Source organism: Ambystoma mexicanum, chromosome 3p (assembly GCF_040938575.1).
Source record: "Ambystoma mexicanum isolate Mex_15411 chromosome 3p, UKY_AmexF1_1, whole genome shotgun sequence".
NCBI classification, from domain to species: Eukaryota; Metazoa; Chordata; class Amphibia; order Caudata; family Ambystomatidae; genus Ambystoma; species Ambystoma mexicanum.
In genome coordinates this window covers 1,051,089,421-1,051,113,345 of record NC_090925.1, presented here as the reverse complement: position 1 = coordinate 1,051,113,345, position 23,925 = coordinate 1,051,089,421, and the positions used below count along the sequence as shown (strand labels likewise).

General features: G+C 46.0%; 1 protein-coding gene across 1 annotated transcript in view; it reads right to left on the bottom strand.

Moving 5' to 3' along the window:
• BNIP1 (BCL2 interacting protein 1) overlaps positions 1-23,543 on the bottom strand; it is a 76,894-nt gene extending 53,351 nt beyond the window's left edge. Inside the window, exons 1-2 of the mRNA XM_069652416.1 lie at positions 23,392-23,543; positions 12,208-12,300 (exon numbers count right to left, since the gene is read on the bottom strand). Coding sequence (XP_069508517.1) covers positions 12,208-12,300; positions 23,392-23,481 — 183 coding nt within the window. The 5' untranslated portion in view covers positions 23,482-23,543. The remainder of the gene's footprint in view (positions 1-12,207; positions 12,301-23,391) is intronic.
• Between the last annotated feature and the right edge of the window lie 382 nt (positions 23,544-23,925).

The window sequence follows — 23,925 nt, the reverse complement described above, 5'->3', positions numbered from 1 at the left end:
ATTGGTCACAAATGCAGCGGATGGGATGACTGACCCTGTTCAAAGAGCCCCAACCTATGGTACAGTAGCCCAATCGTCTGCCCCGAAGTCTGTAATAGGAAAGAATACATCTTACAGTAACCCTAATTCGAATGCCAATGAGCCTAGAGCTACAGTTCCCAAAGGGGCTGGCAGGCCGGTTAGACCAGAAAATAGTGGAGTTGGCAGAGCTCTAAAACCTGTGCTGGCTATACCCCCAGACCTGATCTATAGGAACAAGGAAATGGCCTGTCCTCCCTATATCGCTGTTGGCAATATCAGCTGCGGCAGACAACCACAAGGAATTTGAAGAAATACTGTGACTCACAGGGGGGTTGGGGGGGATTTGAAGAACACAATATAATAGCCGCTCAGCAGTCCGGCTTCCGACCAAATCACGGGACTGAGACCCCACTGTTAGCCTTGAAAATCATATATTGCTGGCATTGTCTATGAGGGTAACACAGCATTGTTGTTGCTTTTGGATCTGTCCGCCGCGTTCAACCTTGTTGATCATCAACTTCTGGCGTACAGATTAATCTCGGTTGGTAAATGCACCAAAGAGGCAACGGCCTGGTTTAAATCTTTTTGGGTCCACGGAATATGAGAGTAACTAAGGACAATGCCTTTTCTATTGTCTCTATTTTACTATGTGGTGTTCCCCAAGGGTCGTGTCTTTCGCCTTTACTTTTTAACATTTATTCAACGACTTCTCTGTGCTCTTCTGTCAGCCATGGGCATATATTTTGCCAATTATGCCGACGCTACGCAGATTGTCATCAAACTCACTGGCGAGTATCATAAAGACTTAGAGCGGTATCAATCACATTTTTGCAGAAATCCAGAATCGGATGCTATGAATTCTCTGGCTCTTAACAATGGCAAAACCGAGTTGCTTGTTTTGGGCACTCAGCTGCGGCTTAAGAAGCTGGATGTAAAATACGAGCATTTTCTGATTGGCCAACATGTTATTCAAGTATCAAAAACTGATCAAACCCTCAGGGTCTTTTTCAACCCTCAACTGTCTTTTAACCGGCAGACCAACTACCTCAAATCTTCCTGCCATTTTTACATTCAGCTTCTTTGGCAGATTCGGCCTTATCTGTCAAAAGAAAATCTTGCTCTGATTCCTGCTGCAATTGCGAACTGCAAGCTGGATTACTGTAACAGCCTCCTAATTGGTACGTCCCAGGCTAATCTTAAAACGTTGCAGGTGTTCCAGAATAGTGCAGTGTGTGCTGTGCTTGGTCTCAAGCGCAATTTGCACGTTTCTGAGGCTAGGCGCAGGCTGCACTGGTTGCCTGTTGAACAGTGGTTGCAGCATAAGGGTTTCTCTATTGTGTACAAATGCCTGCAGGGTGATGCCCAGTCTTATCCTACTGCTAGGATCAAAAAGAAACCCGTTTCCCGGAAGACGCAATCAAAGGGACGATGGAGAAAGCGGTCGAAGACCTTTTGCGCGTGCTACTAGGTGATCCGGGGTGGTCCCCGATGTTCCTAGTGGAGAGGGCACACAGATCACTGGCCCCGAAGCCCAAGCCCGGGGCATACCCAAGACCGATCACTACACGCATATTGAACTACAGAGACAGGGATCTGATCTTACGAACCTCCAGAGAGAAACAAGAGCTAAGATGGGAGGCTAACATCATACGCATCTACCCAGACTTTACACTGGCGGTCCAACAGGAAAGGAAGCTCTTTACTGGGGTCAAGAAGATGCTCCGCAATCGACAAGTGCAGTATGCAATCCCGTTAGACTTAAAATCCAGCATCAGAATAAAACATATTTCTTCAAGTTCCCTGAGGAAGCATTGAACTTTGTAGAAACACATATCCCCCCGAACAACGGACAACTCTAGAAGATGGTGATTAAGTAAGCTGTGGGCCACATCATTCCCAACGCGCCAATGACACAAGATGAATAGCAACGGGAAAGGCTCCCTATAGAAACCCACGTCCGGAAGCAACGAAACGTAATCTTCAAACGCACAGACACAACAATTGTAGACATCGCAATGTGTGAGAGGAATGAGACAGAACCGGTAATGACACTTGGACCCGATATCGGCACACGCACTGGAAACGCCGTAGCCCTCCCCCCCTGCAGCAGGAGCTTAAGGCATTGATGGGTGGGGAGGGTTGGACATCTGACTGCACAGTTGAAGTTTGGGGAACTGTGAGGGAGGGGGACCAGGGGATTGTTGGGGGTTTGATTTGCATTGAAGGTTGATAAAAGAAAAAACACACAGGTGGTAAACACGAAGGCGCTAAAGCATACAACGGATGATTATTGGTGCACAAACATATGCAACTACCACATAGATAATGGGTAACAAAGGTAGAGACGATATCAATTTGTTAAGTTGGAATGTAAGGGGCCTTGGCTCCAAAATAAAGAAAAGGAAGATTATGGCATATCTCAACAGGCAATCTGCTAAGATTTTATTCCTGCAAGAGACGCATATGGGTCCCAGTCAGTCCGAACAATTGATACCCAATTGGGGGGCTTTTCAATATTTCACAACATCCTCCAGACGGGCTAGAGGCGTCGCAATACTGCTACATAAAACACTACCGTTCCAACTCATAAAAGTTGACAATGATACAGAAGGGAGATATATGCTGCTCCATGGTAGCCTTTGCGACAAAGAAATAGTCTTCCTTAATATATATGGCCCAAACACGAATCAACAAGATTTCTACTCTTCGATCTTTGAGAAATTAGTGGGCTTCCCAACGGCTCAAGTGATTTGCGGAGGGGACTTTAATACCATTTTGAATGTACAACTTGATCGCACATCTGCCCAATCCAGAACATTGACAAAAGCAGCGCAGGCAATACTCATACATATGTCAGACCTGAATCTGAAGGATGCTTGGAGAACATTACACCCGCGCACGAGAGAATATACATACTACTCTTCAGTGCACGACATGCACTCCAGAATTGATCTATGGCTAATAGATACGGATAGCATGGCATGGGTCGTGGATTCCCGCAAACACCCTAGGACATACTCGGACCACTCCCCGATACAACTAACACTAACAATCCCTGACAGGCCAAATGAACGACCACTATGGAGATATAAGCCGGCAGCGGTAAGAGACCTGGTTTATAAAAATTCAATGGAACAATACATACAAGGATATTTTGATATAAACGAAAATTCGGTCTCAAACCAGGCTATACTATGGCAAGCGTTTAAGGTATGCGTCAGGGGACACTCGATATCCATAGAGGGAGGAATTCTGAAAGATATTAGGGGTAGACTAACCCGATTAGAGACACAAATAGCAACCCTATAGTCCCAATACACGCTCTCCTCCTCACTCCAGCTCAGCAATAAAGACCAAGCTTGAGGAATACATTGAAGCGGCGGATCAGGAGGTCAGATACTTCAATAGACCTGTTGCAGCGAGGAGATATGGGGAGGGGGAACGTCCCGGGAGGTTATTGGCTAGAACTCTGCGTGGTGAAAGGGGCCCTACGACCATACCCTGCATATTCTCAACGGATGGTAAAATAACCACCGACCAGGTGAAATTGAAAGATACATTTTACGCATTCTACAAAGACTTATACTCCTCAAAGAGCACCATCACAGAACCCGAAATAGAACATTATCTCTCCCAAATACCCACAACCCTTACAGCAGACGCCATTAGAGATGTGTTGGCGGAACCCATCACTGAAGCTGAGATTACTGAAGCAATCAAAGCACTACCCAACAGGAAATCCCTGGGCACGGATGGGCTGGGAGCTGAGTTCTATAAAGAATTTAGTCATATACTGGCGCCCAGACTACACGCGGTGTGGAAAGAGGCAGTGAAAAAAGGGGAGCTCCCAGAAACCACAAGAGAGACAATAATCACTTCTGCTGAAGACAGGGAAGCCCCCTGAGGACTGCGGGTCATATCGACCGTTATCCCTAATAAACACAGATGCTAAGATCTTAGCGAAGATCCTAGCTCTTAGACTTACACCGTTGATGCCCTATATGGTTCATGAGGATCAAGCAGGGTTTATAATGGGAAGATCCACAGCAACTAATATTAGACAATGCCACCAAATCATTGCTTCAAATCTCCCCCCCCCCCCCCCCCCCGAGACCCAAGGAGTGGCAGCCTCCCTAGATATGCGGAAAGCATTTGACACAGTCTCCTGGCCCTTTCTCTTCGGGGTGTTGCGTAATTATGGGTTCGGCCCACAATTTATAAAATGGATTAAAATTCTATACACATGATCCCAAGCGAAGATTAGAGTCAACGGATCATTTACAGATGTATTAGAACTGTTGGGAGGTGCAAGACAGGGCTGCCCGCTATCTCCGCTCCTCTTTGCTTTAATCATAGAACCACTTGCAGACATTCTCAGATCACGCTTGAGCACATTCGGGATCCAGACGGATGGTAGACTTCAAATTATAACATTGTATGCAGACGATATCCTATTATACCTAAGAGATCTGGACCACACACTCGGGAGGGTCCTGGCAGAAGTGGAAAAGTTCGGCGAATACTCAGGCCTACACCTTAACCCCAATAAGTCGGAGATATTCCCGCTGACTGACAACACAATTCAACCCCGTAACCTACATGGCCTCATATGGAGCCCGGTCCAAATCATATAGCTAGGACCGCTCAACTGTCCCGCTCCTTGAATTACAGTACACTGGCAGAAGCACTATGCATCAAAATGAAGCGATGGAGTGCCCTACTCATATCATTGATGGGGAGGATAGCGCTGCTTAAAATGATAATACTCCAGAAACTCTTCTACCTTTTTAGTACAGTTCCAGTGTGGCCTGGCCGTGCTATGTTTTCCAAAATCAATAGTGCCTGCATAGCTTTCGTCTGGGGTGGACATCCTAGATTAAGCTGGAGGGTCCTATCCGACACGTACCCCAGGGGGGGACTGATGGCACCTGACATGGAATTATACTATCTTGCGGCGCAGGCACATTACACTGCAAGCTGGGCCACATCCTTCATCAACCCAGGCCCTCCACTCCCCTCTACAGGGAGCGCACAGCGGTGTTGGCATTACAGAGGTTGACTAGGCCTACTCCCAAGCACTGCAAAAAGATAAATCCCACTAAGGTCACGATCACAGCATGGTCCAAAATCGCTGACATCTTCAATGCTAGTAAGCTATACCATCCAAGTATGGCTATCTGGGGCGACCCGCAAACACCTCTATCCAGTGAGGGTGAAGTGGCAATGCACTGGACCACGAGAGGTGTTACACAATGGGGACAACTATACTCAGAAAAAAACTTCATACCTTGGGAAGACATCAAGAACATAGTGCGAAACACGAATGTATATAAACAACAATATGACCAGGTGGCAGCCAGTGCACGCCGTATGTTTCCATCATTTCCGAGTGAACCTGTAGTCAATATGGCACTAGGATACATTTATACAGGGGGGACTCAGAAAATAACAGCCTCCACCTTGTATAAAATTATAGTACAGACACGACCGGAGGTGGTCCATGCAACCAAGGGCAGGTGGGAGCACTATTTGGGGCAACTGATAGAAGATCAAGAATGGTCCCTGATATGCTCACTAACCAAGCAGATATCATTCAACTCAAGATTTAAGCTGATTCATTATAAGATAACACATGGGACACACTACTCCCCGGCTAAGCTTAAGAAAATATACCCCACCATGCCCGGAACCTGCCCAAGATGCCACAGTGAAAATGCTAACATATTTCATATGTTGTGGGACTGTACAGAACTGAAACAATATTGGTCTGAGGTCTGCGGAGCACTGGATATGATGGCAGATCAACCAGTCGAGTGGTCTCCGCGAATATGCATGCTAGGGGCGGTGGGGAAAATGAGCCCGACGTGGCGTAGATTGTTAAATTTGAGTCTATTGATAGCCAAAAGGGCCATATTGATGAGGTGGAAGAATGTTCAACCGCCGACAATAGAAGACTGGAACAAAGACATGATGTGGGCTAACAATAACGAGGAACTGTATATCGACTCAGTGTTGCCTCCCTCCAAACCCAGGAACATATGGGCAAGGTATAAACAATACTTGACAGAATTAGCAGAACGGGAATGCCAGACATTAGAAGGAAACGAATTGGTGTAAGTTGTATGACCACTGAAAAAAATCGCCACAAATGTATGTGTATAACCTGTGTGCAAATATAAATATAAAGTTGTTAAAAAAAAAAAAAGGAAGAAACACGTTGGACGCCTTTTACGATCTAGCTGTAATATTTCTCTGGTCCAACCCCTGTCCACTTTGAAGAGAATTGGTGGAGCTAATTTCAATCTTTGGGCTCCTGCCCTATGGAACTCGATGCCAACTGAAAGCAGTTCATTAACTGTTTTCAAGAAACAACTAAAAACCTTCCTATTTGATATAGATTATGGGTAATCCCTCATTTTTTGCTTTGACATTCATCTCTACATCGCCATATTCTTGTAACATCTACTGATTTCTTCTTCTGTTGGCTTGTAGGAGGATTTCCGCTCTTTTTCCTGTCTCTTCTGGATTATTTGTTTTTGTTGTCTGTCTTTTTTTCCCCGCCGCCTTTGAGATAGATAGATAGATAGATAGATAGATAGATAGATAGATAGATAGATAGATAGATAGATAGATAGATAGATAGATAGATAGATAGATAGATAGATAGATAGATAGATAGATAGATAGATAGATAGATATGCTGTACAAGGACGCTTGGTGGGCCCACTGCCTTCAAACCATCAGTAATGTTCTCAACAAAGCCGCACCAGCCCTATTTGGAACATAAATGAGTGATCGACTCATAACAACCAACAAATCCTTGAAGTATACGGAGGACAAATACACCTTAGGCCGTCTGACATTATGGCCACACTAGGTCACCACATGGTTCGATCCTACCACCTATATAAACGACACCTATATAAACATATATACCACCTATATAAACATATATAGGAAACATCTACACAATGGTAAAAAGAAACATTGTCACAACAAGGATGTGACTTTTGCGCACTAGCATGTTTTCAGTACCTTCACATAAACCAGTGGGCTGGACAAATCTAGGACCACACCTCCCCAGCCCTTTAGCTTCAAGGCAACTAGGATACAGAACACCTACCTCAAAACTCCCCCCACGCATGCGCATAGTTGCTGTATGCCCCAACCACCATGGCAACTGAAAGGACGCCAGACTGTCTGACCCTTCCCCATACATCAGACTGCAACTAACAAATCCTTGAAAATAAGTGGGGTTACAGACAGCCATCTTCTTTATATATAACTCACCCAAAGGAGCTAATGCGTCCTTAAGATAATAATGGGGACAAAAGCGCATGCGTGTTAGTAAAGCATCACTCTGCGATCCACGATACAAGCGCGAAGCTAAGATATCTACTTAGTTACCCCGGCAACCGTCGCACAACAGGGGGCGCGCTGATCCGCTAAAGGTAACGAGACGGCTATAGACACGCTGGTAAGATCTTTTGATCCTAAATGTCTGCAATATTCATGACACTCAGGCTGAAGAACAGTCACTGACCTCCCGCTCGTATAGTCTCTCCTACAGAGCGACAGAGACCACAATCAAATACTAGGTAGCCCCTAAGCGATGTACAGGATGACGTGCGACACGCTAAGGTAATCTCACGGTAGTTCAGTTGTAGGTATTTGTCACACACCGATACCACATCACAACATTAAATGTGCAAAATATTGATCAAGGTTGTCTTCCAACTCTTTCCCACCCTTCTTGTCTCTCCAGCCTCAATCTCTACAGAGTATCGCCCGCCCTCAACACTGTTCAATGGTGTTCTCAAACTGTCTTAGAACAGTGGTCTATGCTCCAATTCTGACCTGCTCCCAGTAAGGTAATGTCTCAAAAGTCAGTGTGCAGCAGGGGACAGTACAAGCCCCAAAACATTTTAACCTTCACCAGCCAGCTGGTCAGGTTTTTAGCTTTACGTTTTTACACCCATAATAGGAAGACTACTAAGGCTGTACGCCGTAATTACGTACTACCCCATCCTTTTCCCATAACAGGGATACCCAATCCACGGTTCATATGAAGGCAGCTCCATTCTTTGCTCTGCCGAAACGGCACTGTACAAGGACAAGCCACACCAGCTCTAGCTCCTGACCACAATTGCAGCCAATTACTAGAGACGTCGACCCAGGATTGGTTATTTTGAGCATTATAACAAAATTCAAAAAAGGAATGCTAAATGATTGACTAGATACTCTTTGAACAAGTTGCCAAAAAAAGCACTGCGGGATAAGCACTGAAATATTTTTTTTTACCATTGTTCTTCTTGATGTCTTTTTTGTTGTTCTTGTTGTGAAAAGCCTAAATTAGGAGGCCAACACAGTAGTTCAAAATCAAGAATGTGCCTATGCAACATTTTGTCTTATATGTATATGTCAATGTACCATGAAGAATAAGCAAGGTATTATTCTTAATAACCTTTCCAGTACGACCACCACGTAAATGTCCATGTAATTGTCTGTTCGCCTAAAAACACAGCGCCTTGAGAAATAATCAGAGTAATATTCAAATATTTCCGCAACCTCTGCAACACTCTCTCCCTTTCCATTCTGCCCTCTAGCCCAACACACTCTGCCGGACATACTTTGGATGTTCTCATCACCTCAGACATCCACCTCTCTAACCCTCTCACTACTCCTAACTATTGGACTGACCACTTTCTACTCTCCACTCATCTGAAACTCTCAATCCGTCAAGCAAAGCCCCCCACCCCCATCACTGCCACCTACCTTCTCGGTCATTCGGCCCATGAAGCGTGTGTCAGTGGATGTCTTTGCCCCTACTTTCTCTGCTGCTCCTACTCCTGCAGCTGACACACATCCTGACAGAGCGCTTTCTAATCTGCATCTTTCTATTTCCAACACCTGGACATCCTCGACCCAGCCATGAGAATTCGGCTGAAACCTACCTCCACGTGCAACTCTTGGTATGATTCCGCCCTCGCCGTCCTGAAACGCAAGTGCAGGGTGGCTAAGAGGAAGTGGAGGGCCTCGGGCGCATTCTCTGACAAACTGACGTGCCGCCTGCTCCGAAGGCAATACAGGCGGCGTCCTATCCAAGAAGACAGCACACATTCAAGCCTGCGTCTCTGTGGCCTAACAACACAGCCAAACTCTATAAAATCTGCAACGGAACTGGCCAATCCTGTTGTAGTCTCTACCTCTCCTGTTCCCTCCCAGATCCTCTGTACAAGTCTGGCCTCTCACTTCTCCACTAATACTCAGGACATCCTGTCCTCTATCTCCTCTTCCTCTCTCGCCCCCCCCTTTGGCCATCCCTCCCTCTCCTCCTCCTTTCTCCTCTTTCTCTCTGACAACACCTGACAAGGTTTCTAGACAAGTCTGATCTATGAAAGTGTTGTCCAAACAGGTGCTCCCCTGCTCCTCCAGAACCATCAAGGACCATATTTACACCCTCCTTCCAGCCATGGCCCCCTTCTCAAGTAGCCATCTGCTGATCCTATATGCCCGGCAAACTATTGCCCCATCTCCATCATCCCTTTCCTGGGAAAACCCTTGGAAATGCTGGCCATCTCCCAGTTTACACTACACACTAATCTGTTGGTTGCCTCCATGACCATCAGTCTGGCTTCAGAGCTGCCAGAGGCATGGAAACGACTCTCTTGAACACCCCATGAAGATCTGCTCTCTGACCTTGATTCCAGGATTCATTCTTTCCTCATCCTCCTCGATCTGTCCTCTGCTTTTGACACGGTCAACCTCGCCATCCTGATCAATTAACTCCATGAGAACCTGGGCATCACGGATCAGGCCATGGAGTGACTGACCTCCTTCCTCTTGCACCGCTCCTCCCAGGTACAACTTGGTCCCCTTTTCTCTGCCACCTCTCTCTCTACCTGTGGCATTCCCCAGGGCTCTATCCTCTCACCCTGGTTTTTCAACCTCTACTTGGCACCTTTGGACCACTTGAGCTCTACCTGCCTTAATGCCAGTAAGACAGAGAGCCTTCTCACTGGGACCCCTGCCTTTCCTCTCTCACTCTGGCCGCCCGTCTTGGGCCTTCTTCCTTCGATACCTGGACCTATGCCAGGACCTATGCCAGAGGCGATCCTACCACAGAGATACCACAGAGATAAGGAGAGGGAGTCCCTAACGTCCTTGAGTGTGTCTTGTTCATTCAATCTCCCAATGCCTACCGGGCCTATGTTCTGGTCAGAATGTTCTTCTTCCACTTGCAGGACTGCGAGATCCAGTATTCACCACAGCATCAATAAGATAAACAGAAGAAAAAAGATGCCACAAAGAAGGAAAGCCAGATGACCAACAAATGCTAACGTGGCCATAGTGCCGAGACTGCACAAATAACAACACATGAAAAAGGACCGGGCCTAACAGGGTATTTAAACCGATGTACTGTGATAGCCTAGCCCCAGTGAAAACCTCAAGGAAAGAACTAGTAATATCAGAGGTGACAAAGGAGGAGAGAGCAGCGACGAGAGACAGAGAACGAAGAGTGTGGGGGGGTCAGGTGTCCTCCTAAAAATCACTGATCACATTGTGGGGCATCAGAAGATTAGAGAACTCTTACAAAGTCCTGGAGGGAGCAAGATGGAGAAGGCTACTGCCTTTATGCTCTAACCAATAGGATAGGACATATTAGACACTAAAAGGTTACCAATCAATAGTTGAATTGCATCACGGGGGGAAATTAGTGAAGCTTGGGGCAGCGTGAGGGAGCCCACGGGTGGTCAATGGACTAGTTAGGGATCTCCCATAGTTGAACCACTCTGCAGTCTGATAAATCAGAAAAAATAAAACCCTTGAACTATTTTCCTGATTTAGTGAAATTATTCAAGCCATCCGTGACACATGGGAATTTCACAGTTGTCACGTTCTACTTCCATACAGGCGGCCACTTTGGCTACCAAATACATATCCTGTCACTTTTGCTCAGTTATTCAAGCTAACAATTGTGCTTTAATTGACTATCAAAGACGCTAAGCATTGGGTCCAATTATGGAGTATGTTCAACTTTACCAATTCTTTTGGGCTGGGTTTCGGTGATGAAGGAAGTTAAAGGATGTAGATCAAACAAGCCAGGCAAGAAATGGCCACGACACATTCAGTGATCAAATAGAAGGTTGTGAACCTAACTTTGAACTTTATAAGTTTTCAAAATTGCAATGAGCTACCTATGCTCTATGTATATTTTAAATGGCAGGGGCTGACAGTTCAATTTAGAGCGCAGTCACAGAGCGGTCTTTCTAAGTCGATCTTTTTTGTTTTAGGTCTATTGAAAACGATGTTTTCACTTAGTATGGTTTTAAATTCAACAGACCAGTGGCACTTTGATGACTTTCATAATACGTAAGACGAGTCACTTGAAGTGACAGCCCCCTAACTGGAAAACTGCAGACTCAAATATGACCGTAGCTGAGCAAGAATGCAATGATCACCAGGATATGTATTTATGCAGGACAAGCGCTTCTCACAAAAGTTGAGAGTGAAGTGCGTTTGTGATCAGGGCAGGAAAACAAAAATAAATTAATAAGGAGCCTCTAAATAGCCCAAAATGTCCTTAGAAAAACGGAGATCAATAGCTCTCACCCATTTTATCTTTGACTCCTATGTATTTTTATCGATAACTTTAAGACAAAACTATTGGTGTGGAATACTATGTAGTAGAGTGGCACTCTAACAGCATTTGATACATTAGGTCCGACAAAGCAGGCTCAGTTATCTCCATCACGTGTTCTTTTGACAGGCAGTTCTACCTGTAAAAACAAAGGTTTGTCTGAAAAGTAACTGGCCAACATAATCAGAAGATCACAGATATCAAACTGCTTCTGCTGTAGTAAAACTTCCTAAACACGTGTGCCTTCAGGAACTTGATTTTGAAGCAATATAGCAACACAGCGCAGAGACATGAATTAAAGCACCAAAATGGTATTTTTTGTACCGAAAATGCAAAGCTAGTAATAACACATTATTGTTTTGTTCTGTAAAGAAAGGGTCAACATCAATAGTAACATGCTATTTGCTGCATTGGGGTAATTTGTAGAAAATGATGTAAAAAGTTGCAATGTAAAAAAAAACATCTGAATCCGGGCGAGCAGGGGAGGGACGGTGGACACATGTCTGCCTATAGAAAAGCCAAAACTGCAGAAGCGTTGGACCCACCTGGAGTTTGAGCCGAAGATGCTGAAACTTCTCCTTCATATTGGCATTTAATTCTGTGAGCATGGTCATAGGCCCTGGACAGTCCCGGATATCCTGCAAGGTGATACAAGCAAAGTCAGCCTCGTCTGGGATACTCGCCATGAACGGCACATACAGTTATAATGCACACAGTGTGACATGGGAATAGAACAGTGAAGTGGAGTACATTTCTCTCTCTGAGTGTGGTGATCCATTTGAAATCCCGGGAAGCGACCGATTGCCAGTTCAAATGGCAACTTAGTAGCCGATTCCACGACAGGTCTGTGATGCCCACTTAACGTGGCAAGTTCTTTACAGCTACAGTCTGCCATTTTTTGAACAGTGGGAAGGAACTGCACAATCGACAGCAAGTGCATATGGTGCGCAAGGTCCAAACAACTGAACGAGAGTGGAAGGGGTTGGGGGTGTTGGGGAGTGGTACGGGCAGACTCACAGTAAAGCTCTAATGAGCCTAGATTTGCCATTTCAGAGAGGCTAGGTTCCGGCTGGGGACTCTAAATGGGCGATTCTTGCTTCTGCTCCGGAGGAGTGCCATCTGCCCACAGCAATCACTTGTGCCAGCCTGATCTCATGAGCAAACTGCTGATTATGTCTCTCTTTTCTAACATGCCTCCATCTTCTTAATGCATAAAATCCAGTCACAACTCAGTTCCCTTTTCTTTTCATTATTGATCGCTTCGTGATCTCTTTCTAACCTTTGTTTCTACATTTTTTAATTTAGATTGTGTTTTTGTACCTGTTTTCTTTGTTGAATATCAGCCAGGAACTCCCATTGGTAATATGATCTTGGGTCCAGGCCAGGCCCCGCTTTGCACACCTGGCCTGCCCCTGGCAACCCATCGCACCTGGGGACTGTTTTTCTGTATCCCTACAGTCCCCCTACCAGCAATTATTTCTGCTCTTACCCTGCACTTGCCACCATCTGGCCGCTTTTATTTATCTTATTTATTCTTCTATCCCTTGCACTACACTTTTTCCCTCTCCCTTCCCCCAGGCACTTGCCCTTTCTCCCTACCCATGCACTTGCGCTATCTGAATGACACATGGCCTAGTAGGATCGTTGTCTGTTTCCCACTGTTTCCCCTCCCTTGCCTCGTCACGCCCTAAAACACTTGTGTATGGGCGCGTTATAAATGTCATATATCATATTATATCACTACACGTGCAACCATCTTATCACAGACATGTTTTTTGATCGTGAAAATGTTGATCTAGAAGCTCCCTGACAGCTACCTCACTCAGCCCTTCCTTCCCCTCGCACGTGAAAATGCCTTCACAAAGAGGGGAAAACACAATGAGGTGCTCACATTAAAGCATAGAGAAGAGGAAGAACAAAAGAGAGTAAGTGAGCTGGAGTGAAAGAGTGCTGGATCAGTGTATGATACACCAGGTAGAGCTAATTTTATGCATTTGTCTATGTATAGTGATGAGGTTTTCTTGTGCTGAGCCACATTACTCCATGAAGCAAGAGAGTATTTTATACAATGTATGTGTTGTGTCACTGGGTCTAGCTGTGTGATTTTGGGTGGGTTAGAGCGAGCAGAGAAGGGGTTGCTATTGGATTGGATGTGTGAACTAACCTGCGAGTTGGTGTTGGTGTTCAGTGTGTGTTTGGCATGCAGGTCCAGTGGCAGGGATATTTTCATCCAAATCCATTAGGTTCTACATGATTGAAACAACCCTCATTAGGACCTTTGACATTTGGTCGACTTATTTTGAGCAACCTTGGCCAATCCCCCTTTTTCTTTTATGGGGTGTCACAGTCACAGATATATGTATTTGGTCGACTCGCTCAAAATGATTCGACCAAATAGTACAACTACCAAATTTGGTCATTTTAATTCACTGCACATCCAAAATATGTAGATTGTGTTTGGGCTGTTGAGGATTAACACAAATTGGTGTTAAAGGGCTAACCAGTACATATTTGTTCTGGGTCCCAATCATGGAGTCTAAAGAAAATTGCGCAATTCTAAACAAAACCCCTGATAATCCTGTGCCTCTGCCTACTTATCTGGCCAAATTGGGCCATCATAGTGACAATGACGACCTTCAGAAGTCCTATAAAATAATAAAACACATTTAACTATGCCATTTTGTTGTGCCTGGAAGCCTTTAGGTATGGTTCAGCTTGCAGTGTTGGTCTAATTATACTGGCTAATCCTCCTCATTAGACTAGGCCTCCTCCGTAATCACTAATGAATTTTAGTAGCACTTTCAGACCATATAGCAAATCTGCCTATACTTTGTGTAATACCTAACCAGCCCCTCCTCCATACCTTACTCGCAGTGACATAATGCCTCCACCTGCCCTTCCAAGCCTAATACTGGCTAAAACACAACACCCTCCCGGAGCTCACCAATGGTTCTAGAGGGTTGTGAGTATGACAACAAGAAAGGGGGCTTAATGTAAAGAGAATTACTCAATGTGATCAGGTCATTACCATTGACCTATCCAAGTGTCAAATTAATCACTAATGATGACATAACAAATAAAATAAAGTGTTGTCTCTTAACAAATCAGAAGAATATTACAAAAACACTGGGATTAGAAACAAGAAAAATCGCACATCCCTTTTTCTGGTGTAAAACTGATACCTGAACCTGAACCTGATAATGTCAATTCTGCTCAAGAACCCAATATGCTTCTCGTTGAACCTTGTGCAATATCGGGAAGCTGCATATGACAGGACTCCTAAGCCACGATGATGTAAACTCGGATCCACCTGCCCAGATATAGAACCAAAGGTTTCATGCACTTTTTACACCCTTCAAAAGCCATAAACAAATAACCATCATTACAATCCACCTTTGTATTGTCGTGATGACACTAAACTGACCGCTTAACCTCCAATGGGTGGAGACACATTTCTTCGTCTGGCCCAGAATCCTAGCATAACTCCAGGAGAAATCCATCCCGATTGAAATGAAAGGAAGACCACATTTTGGGCAAATAACAAGAACCTATTTTAAGGATTAAGGCATCTGGGTTGACTGTAAAGTAGGGGAGCCAACAGACCAGTGTTCCAGAAGCAACAGATACTAAGAACAGAGTCTTACATGAAAGCAGATTCCTTGGGCATTCCTGTAAAGGCCAAAGCTGGGACCCTGCAGAAATGTCAGGACCAGGAGAATGTGACATGGGGGTAGACGAACCTTGCAGGGGGAATTTATAAGAAGAAATCCATTAAATAATCTAACTACCAAGGGGTCCAATACCGCAATATCATCCTAAGAGAGCCTACATGTTTTGCTAGACACCCACTTACTTTGAGAGTGGAAAAAGCCAAACCATTCTGAAAATCCCCCAAAAGATAATCCAAAAACATAGCAGTGGCACAATCTACTGCACAAACAAATTTAGATTAACACCAGTTAGCTTTCAAAGGAACTCCTATGGTGGCAAACGGAAGTCTTAATAGAAAATTGAAGTGCCTCAGCAAGCAGCATATCAGACAGACCCAATTTACACAGCCCCACTTTCTCAGTAGCCAGACCGCCAATTCAGTTCGGTGTTTGAACAGGCAATACCTGGAAGCCTAGAAGGGGAGGAACTAGACTCAATGACAATCTCTGAGAACTGGGTGGGTTCACTAGAACCAGGAACCAGTGCAAATCCATACAAGAACCATGACGCGGGGGGCTGGAGGGGGACTGTGGTAAAATATCATTTGAAATCCTTGCAATACTTTTGACACAAGAAAGACATAAAAAAAACATCCTTGTCAGCTTTCCCGATCTGCAACTGGGCCAATCACCTTCTTTGTAAGGAGCATCGGAATGCTGAGCTAGAGAGCTTCCGCTTTTTCTCGGTGAGCTACAAGAGGAGTTACAATGACCGCAGACGCAAGAGGAGCAGAGCTAAATTCCAACTTGTACACCGGCCCTACAATCTGGTGGGCTCAGCTGTTTTTAACTATCTCCCTCCAGGGTTGGGCAAAGAAGCATTGCCAGCCTACAGTAAGGAATTATTTTTGTTAGAACTGATAGAGGGGAATAGAAGTCGGCTTTGACCCTCTTGAATGGGAGACCCACCCTTAGCTGGCTCTTGTCCAGCCCCTGAAGGTCTCCAGGTCCATGGTCTAAATAGAAAGTTCCTTGATTAAGTATCTTCACTCTGTAGTGGGTAGTGCTGCTTTCGATCCTCAAAGGTACTTTTTATACCATCCAATGCTGGCAGAAACAGCCGCTCTCCTTTAATGGCATATGAGAAACAATGTATTATTATTATTATTATTATTATTATTATTATTGTATTTATTGAATGTGGACCTAGCTTTGAGAAGCAACAGAGTACTTTACAGAGGTATACACCAATACAGATACATAACGGAGCACTTTTCAGTGGTAACAACATAACAGATATACAGATATACATATGAAATGCCTGAAGCAATGCCAGGTAATTCAGAATAATGCCGTTAGGACAATCACGGGTCGGCCAAGGAGGGAACACATCACAAGCGATAGGAAAGATCTACACTGGCTGGCCATGGAGGAGAGAATTACTTTTAAATCCCTCACAATGGTCCACCGATGCTTGTATGGCAAAGCCCCAGCGTACTTGAAAAAACACTTCAAGTGGCATGAACCATGTAGAAATTTAAGATCCTCCAATAAAGGTCTTCTCCAGACAACCCCAGCTAAAAAGCAAAATGGCCTGGGCAAGGCCTTTCCAAACAGAAGCATCCATAAATGGAATGAACTGCCTGTATACTTGAAATTAGAAACCAACTACATACTCTTCAGAAAGAAGTTAAATACCCTACTCTTTAAATAAACTGGTTTAGCGACCTCTCTCAGCTCCCCATGATATGATCTTCTGTGTGTCTATTCTTGTCCCGTTTTTGTAATCTCTGTCCTGTCTTTTTGGAATGCGCTCTGATGCCTGCGGGCTTTAGCGCTATATAAATAAATAAATAAATAAATAAATAAAATAGAGGAGGCTAGGATACAGAGGAGGGGTACAGATGTACAGGGTGGCGGGGGGTGAGAGGCAAGTCTTCAGTTCTTTTCTGAACTGTAGCAGAGAGTCTGATGCCGACGGGAAGGAGGTTCCTTAGTACTGAGGCCTAGGCAGAGGCTGCTTGTTTTTTAGTCCTTTTCTTTTTGCAGCAGAGGATTCCAAGTCTGCACGTGTCCTTGCTCCTGGTAGTGCGTTATCTGGAGATGCAGAGTTTCTTTGCAAAGTAGCTGGGTGACTTGAGGGTGACTGCCCTATAGATGATGCAGCAAGACTTGAAAGTGATTTGTGCATGTAGTGGGAGCCAGTGAAGGTCGATGAGGGCCGAGGTGATGTGGTCTTATGTGCGCAGACCCTTGAGGTGTGCCACAGCATGTAGGATACTTCTCAGGGGCACAAAGGAAGAAGACGGGAGGCCTTTGAGGAGTGCATTGCCCCCATCCAGGGGGGATAGGACCAGTGCTTGAACGGTGGATCTAGAGCTGTTCGGAGGGAGAAAGGGCTTGACCTTTTGCTTGAGGGGGAGCTGATACCAAGCTGTCTGAGTTTTCTTAGCTATGTGCAACTTGAAGGAGAGGTGTTTGGCGATGTGGAACCCGAGGGACTTGGCGCAGTAGGTGAGCTCGGGTGTGAAGCCCTCAGAGTTCATGCTTGATAGCCTGGTCTGTATGTCTGGGTGCTGGGTGTTCAGTGTTATTGATGAGGAGTAGGAATTCGGTCTTGGGGGGGGGGGGTGGGAGGGTTTGAGCTTCAAGAATGCACTGGACATTCAACACTGGATCAGTGAGAGGCAGGTTTTGAGCCGATGGATGTCCTTGAGGTATAGCTGTGTGCCATTGGCATGTTGGTGGATGTGGAAATTGTGTGTGGCTCGGAGGGCTCTCAATGGCTCCATGAATAGATTGAAGATCACTGGGGAAGAGGATGGAACCCTGCAGGAGGTTGACGGGTAGCACTGGCAATCTAGAGGATTCCATCTGAACAAACTGATTGCGGTTGTCGAGGTAGGACTTGAACCAGAGTAGGACAAGATTGCTGATCCCCATACGCTGATGTAGGGTGTCCATAAGTGCCTGGTGGTCTACTGTGTCGAAAGCGGCTGAGAGGTCAAGTAGATGGAGAAGGCAGAGGTGGCCTTTGTTAAGGATGTTGAGGGTGTCGTCGGCCACCTGTATGGTTGCTGTCTCTGTGCTGCATGTGGGTCTGAATCGGATTGGTAGGTTTGGAGGAGATTGTTGGTGTTGCTGTGTTACTGCAGTTGTGCAGCTACCGCTTTCTGGATGATCTTACTAGGAAGGGGAAATGGGTGATGGGGTGATAGTTAACTACGTTGTCAGGATCCAGAGTGGGTTTCTTTATTAGAGGGAGTTTTGTCTTCTAAGTAGCATCTTTCCAACAAACAGTTGCTATGGTGTAGTAAGTAACACAATACACGGCGGGGTGGATCAGTTACTTCTTTATTTGATCAACCTGTGGCCAGCGTTGCTCCAGCTCCCACCGAAACTCTCTGTAACTGTCGCTTCCAACTCCCCAACGTAGGTAAACAAACATGGAATATGGAGTGCCTTCATAATATGAGCTATTTACAACACTCCTCCCCCCTTACACACTCAAACAAAACAGATACACCAGACCGATGCACAATAAACAACCACACACACAGACCTAAAGCACAAGAATAGAAGGAGAGGAAAGGGGGAAGAAGAAAAAGGAAGACATCAGCGTGCAATAGCACCAAGAACAAACTCATTGTATTTAGAGGGAAACCTTCTCTCCCTAGCCGGGTTAGTCCTGCGCATCCCAGAACCCGAGTCACACACCCTGGGAGCCAGTATGGTAGCGCCCCTTCGAACAGGGGTTGCAGCGGAATCCACCTGACCCGTGATTGTACCCTCCAGGTACACACTGTCTGCACTTCTTACACTTTCAGTAATACCCGTACCGCCACCATCAACAGTAGAGGAAGGTAATACTTCACGACAGCCACCGTCAGAAGACGCACCAATGCCATCGCCAACCAACATGCCACTCGTATCCGAAGGATCTTCCCCACCCACTAAAGTGCCACTAGTGTCCGAGGAATCACCCTTCCCCTGGACAACGCCACCCCTTTTCACAACAACAATCCGTCTCAAGCTCCATCTGGAGCCATCGTCCAGCTTTACATAACCACGCCCCATCTTGGTCACAACACGCGGCTGGATGTATTTACTCAAACCCTTGGCTACAAACCTTGGGTTCCTCACAACCACCTGATCCCCAACCTCTATCAGCAAAGGTTTCCTGAGTCTTAACTGCCCCTGCCAAAAAGACATCTGTTTACGACGCACCTTATCCAACACCTCTCCCATGTCTACTAGTGACTGACCACCACCACCAAGAGCAGGAATCCTCAATTTGGAGCCAGGCTTCCTGCCCCTCATTAGCTCGAATGGGGACAAACCTGTAAGAGCCGAAGGTGTCAGCCTATAAGATTTAAGAGCCTCAGAAACTACGCTGCACCATGGTAATCCGTTGGCAAGGGCTAATTGTATGGCCCCTTCACGAAGTGGTTCATGCGCTCAACTAGCCCGTTGGCCGCCGGATTATACAGGGACACCCTATGGTGACGAATTCCCAAATTTGTGAAAAACTTCTGCATCCCACTTGACACAAACTGAGAGACATTATCCGTGACCATACCGGCAGGAACGCCCTCCCTATCGAACACCATTGACAGAAACTCTACCACCTTCTCAGTAGTCGCGGAGGACAGCGCCGTGGCCTCCACCCACTTGGCGGTGTAGTCTACCACCACCACGATGAATCTCAAACCGCCACCCAAAGAATCTATGGGCCCCATTATATCTACAGCTACCTTGGACCACACATCTTTGGGGACCTCCACAGGATGAATGGGTTGGGTAAGAAAGCGGGAGGAAGGCGAGCATTGCTGTGCTGCATATTTGGAGAACACTGCGCATAAGGTTACACAATTTTTGGGACAGTACACTTAGGCACAAGTCTCTTGGAAAGCTGCAGAGCAACACTTGGGCACAGCCTTTATGTCCTTGGAACAGAAGAACAAACACCTAAAGATGTGTTGTGGGCTTCCAGCACCTCTGAAAGCAGTTGAACAGTTGCAACGTATAACGAACCTTGACAATTTAATGTTATCGTGTGCACAGTCACGTTAGAACTTCCCTTGGGACCATCAAGGGTTAACGCCTGCTCTGTGAGCGTACATGGGCCGTCTTGAGCAAATTTGGCCGTCTCGCTCGCTGATAGGAGAGCGGAGGCTGCGACCGGGCCCCGCCCCTCCTTTACCTCAAGGCGATCGCACTTCACTGGCACTAGCTAAACGCAGGGGAGCGGGGGCAGTCCTTCCCCAGGGTGGAGTTATGTCGCACTCCAATTGGATACGGCCTCGACCCCGCTCCTTCCTATGACAGGGGGCGGGGAAAATATTCAGCTATGGCTTCCCCTCACCTGCGGTCCGTCGTCCAGGCACACCAGTACGGTGCCACACTCGACCCAGGCAGGGGAGCGCAGCTTGCTGGTGCGTCGTTCATTGAGCAGGCAGTCTCCCAACAGCAGCGCCGGCTGGCAGGGCTCTGAACGAGGGTCGGGCAGTCTCCCGCTCCGGAGGCTCAGCAGGACATCGAAGTAGGGCAGCCAACAGTGATCGCTGGGCAGCAACACTGGCGGGAATAAGGCGCGTGGGTAGACAGGTTGATCCCTCATTGCCAGTGTAGTAAGTAACACAATACATGGCGGGGTGGATCAGTTACTTCTTTATTTGATCAACCTGTGGCCAGCGTTGCTCTCCGTTTAACTGTTGCTTCGAACTCCCCAACGTAGGTAAACAAACATGGAATATGGAGTGTGGAAATCCACCAAGGTGGAATTCCACACCTTCATAATATGAGCTATTTACAACACATGGCAACGGGCAGTATTAAATCCACTGCTATGTCAGATGTGAACGGTACTTGCTGCACCAGACTAGCCAAGCGTTCTGAGCAATTACCCTCCTGTTCAATGTATCATACATGCGCTGAAAGTCCTGTCTAGCTAGCTAACTGGGCCAAATAAAAAATAAACATGCCCAATCTAAGAGACTTATGGATCCCACATAGGCACTTTACGGCATAGTCTGCCTTTCTGTCCATAGCATCTCTAGGTACCATATCCTCAGCAGCCATCAAAGCCTTGCCTGCCAAATTTGGGATCACTCAGTGTAAATTAATGTTTCCTGAATTACTGCAGTTGCCACCCCGCCCCCACCGAAAAGCGTATAAAGCGTAGGCACAAGATCCTTTGGCAGATTCTGTCATTCCCCTGTCAGGGTTTTCTGAACCAGATACTCTTGACTGGCCAGCATCTTATCTGCTGAGACAGTCTTTTTACTCCCCTTTCTCATTAGGGGGTTTAGAAAACTCAATTTCTTCAAAACATGATCCATCAATTTTCCTCTGCAATGTATCTTCCTTTAGCATATGAGTCATTCACTTTCCCACCTGGACAGGTCTTGATACTCACCACTTCTTGCGAAATTCTCACTGCCTGGTAAAACTCCTCCTTGGTTTTGGAAAGACAATGAGAGGAGATGCATCATGCTGTTTTGGGGAACCCTTTGAAAACCCTGGATGCCCTTAGAGTTCCTTGATCTGGCCCTGGAGCAAGACTTTAAGCGGCACCTCCTTCACTAATAAAGTCTCCTTCTAGGAGAATGCCTGTGGTCTGTGGTGCAGGGTTTCGAAGATTCATGATCCCATTCCATTCTGTTCACGAGGATGAAGCCTCCAGTACACAATACTAGACATTAATCCCACTTACCCGCTTTCCTTTAGATCCTCCAAATGCAGAAAAGCATGCTCTTCTGTATACACCACATTGCCTAGCAACGGTGCGCTGACACACAGGCGATGGAGAGATACTGCCGATTAAAGCTAGTGCACAGGCACAACCCCTACACCCCCCATTTCCAGATTAGAGCCTCCAAACTCCTTCGACCTTCCCTCTAGAGCTGCAGGAAATCAAAGGTCGGGCATCAACACTACGAGAACTAAGGCTGCAATTATAGCGCACAATGCCACCAATGTGCCAGTCTTCAAAAAGCCCCAATGCACTGTCAGGGGCAGAAACCTTTGGTTCCAGAAGAAAAAACGCAGGAGGTGACAATGTCACCACCTTCCTATACCATTGGGTACGGTAAGGGACGAGTTGGTGAGGTCATGCTAAAAGGATAGGAAGATTTGTTATAGGTTCTGAGAGAGCAACTAAGCCTCATTAGTGAGGAATATGAGGGTGGAGGTCTAGGTATAATACGTTGTGTTCATGTCTTCTCACTTACCCGTAGACTTGCTTATGCACAGCATGATTTGTAATCCAAGCAATTTACCGAATGTGCATAAACCGGGTTGCACACACTGGGCAGGTTCCAAGGTTGGGATTGGAAATACCACGAAGTTTAAGAATATATGGAATGTTGATTGGGTCACACCTCTACACTACGTATTATTGGACCCTACACCTTTCCGATCCAACTTAAAGCATCAGGTTGGAACCAGTGGTACCCAGGGTTAATGGCCAGGACCACAAAGTTGGCACAGAGGAGTTCACATGGTGAGGTGGGTGTCACATCCTGTCCTGCATGTCAAGTCTGGATTTGACTGAGAGGTTCTGTGATTGACAGGGTGTTGAGTTGCCATGTGTAACTGGTCTATATGTGTCAGAACTTAGCTGCTGGGGGTGCGACTGTGCTGGTGGATGGCTCCCTTGTGATTCCTGCAACTTACCCGTATACCTGCAAATTAAGTGACTGGAAATAACCTAACAATAAAACTACATTTCTACTACCAAGAGGTGTGCTGAGCATCACTGGACGACGATCGTCTTTATTACACAGCAATGAGGCGATGGAGGAATTCGCAGGGTGTTAAGGGAGCATGGAAGTCTCACATTAAAGGTCTCACCACGCTCTATTTAGAATTTGTCAACTTAATTTTAAAAAGTGACTGCGAATGGTGGGTGGTCGTGGATTCTGGAGTATGCTTTATACCAGATGTAAACTGTTTGCCCACCTAGACCTAGGGGAGCACGGGACAGTCGGTTTCTCAATAGTGTCTCTTTCTCCCGCTCATCCCTTTCTGAGAGGCGTGTTAGAGGGTGCACTTATATGGGAGGAAGGGAAGATATACCTGTATTGCTGCCTTTATCTCCAGGTCGCACTTCACCAGATCCTGGTGGCAAATCCGTACGTGGACATCCGAAGCCAATGCCGCCGCCATCTTGACTTCGGGACACTGACAACTACGGCGAGCGTCAGAGTCCAGAAAGCAGAGGCGGATACACCAAGGAAACGCGCTGCCTTGCGATAGATTTAAAGTACAGAAATAGTTTTACTGTCTTTCCGCATACAGAAACTGTGTCCACAGTGCCATCTTTTGGCTATAAAGAAGAACTGCGCAGAAAGTAACTTAAAGAAACCACACCATAGAGATAATTGCACTGTAGGTCACAAGGTTCTTGTTTGGGGCGTACTGGGGTACCACCAATGAACACTATGAAAATATATGTTCAACTGAGCATACAGGCACTTTTGTTTCTGCGCAAGGTAGTGGCTAGGTAGTGGCTGTTTCCTGTTGTTCAGATGGCTGCTGATGCACAATTCTTGTGGGTATGCTCTGAACCGGAGTAAATAATAGTTAAAGGCTGTAAAATTGTGCAGTTCA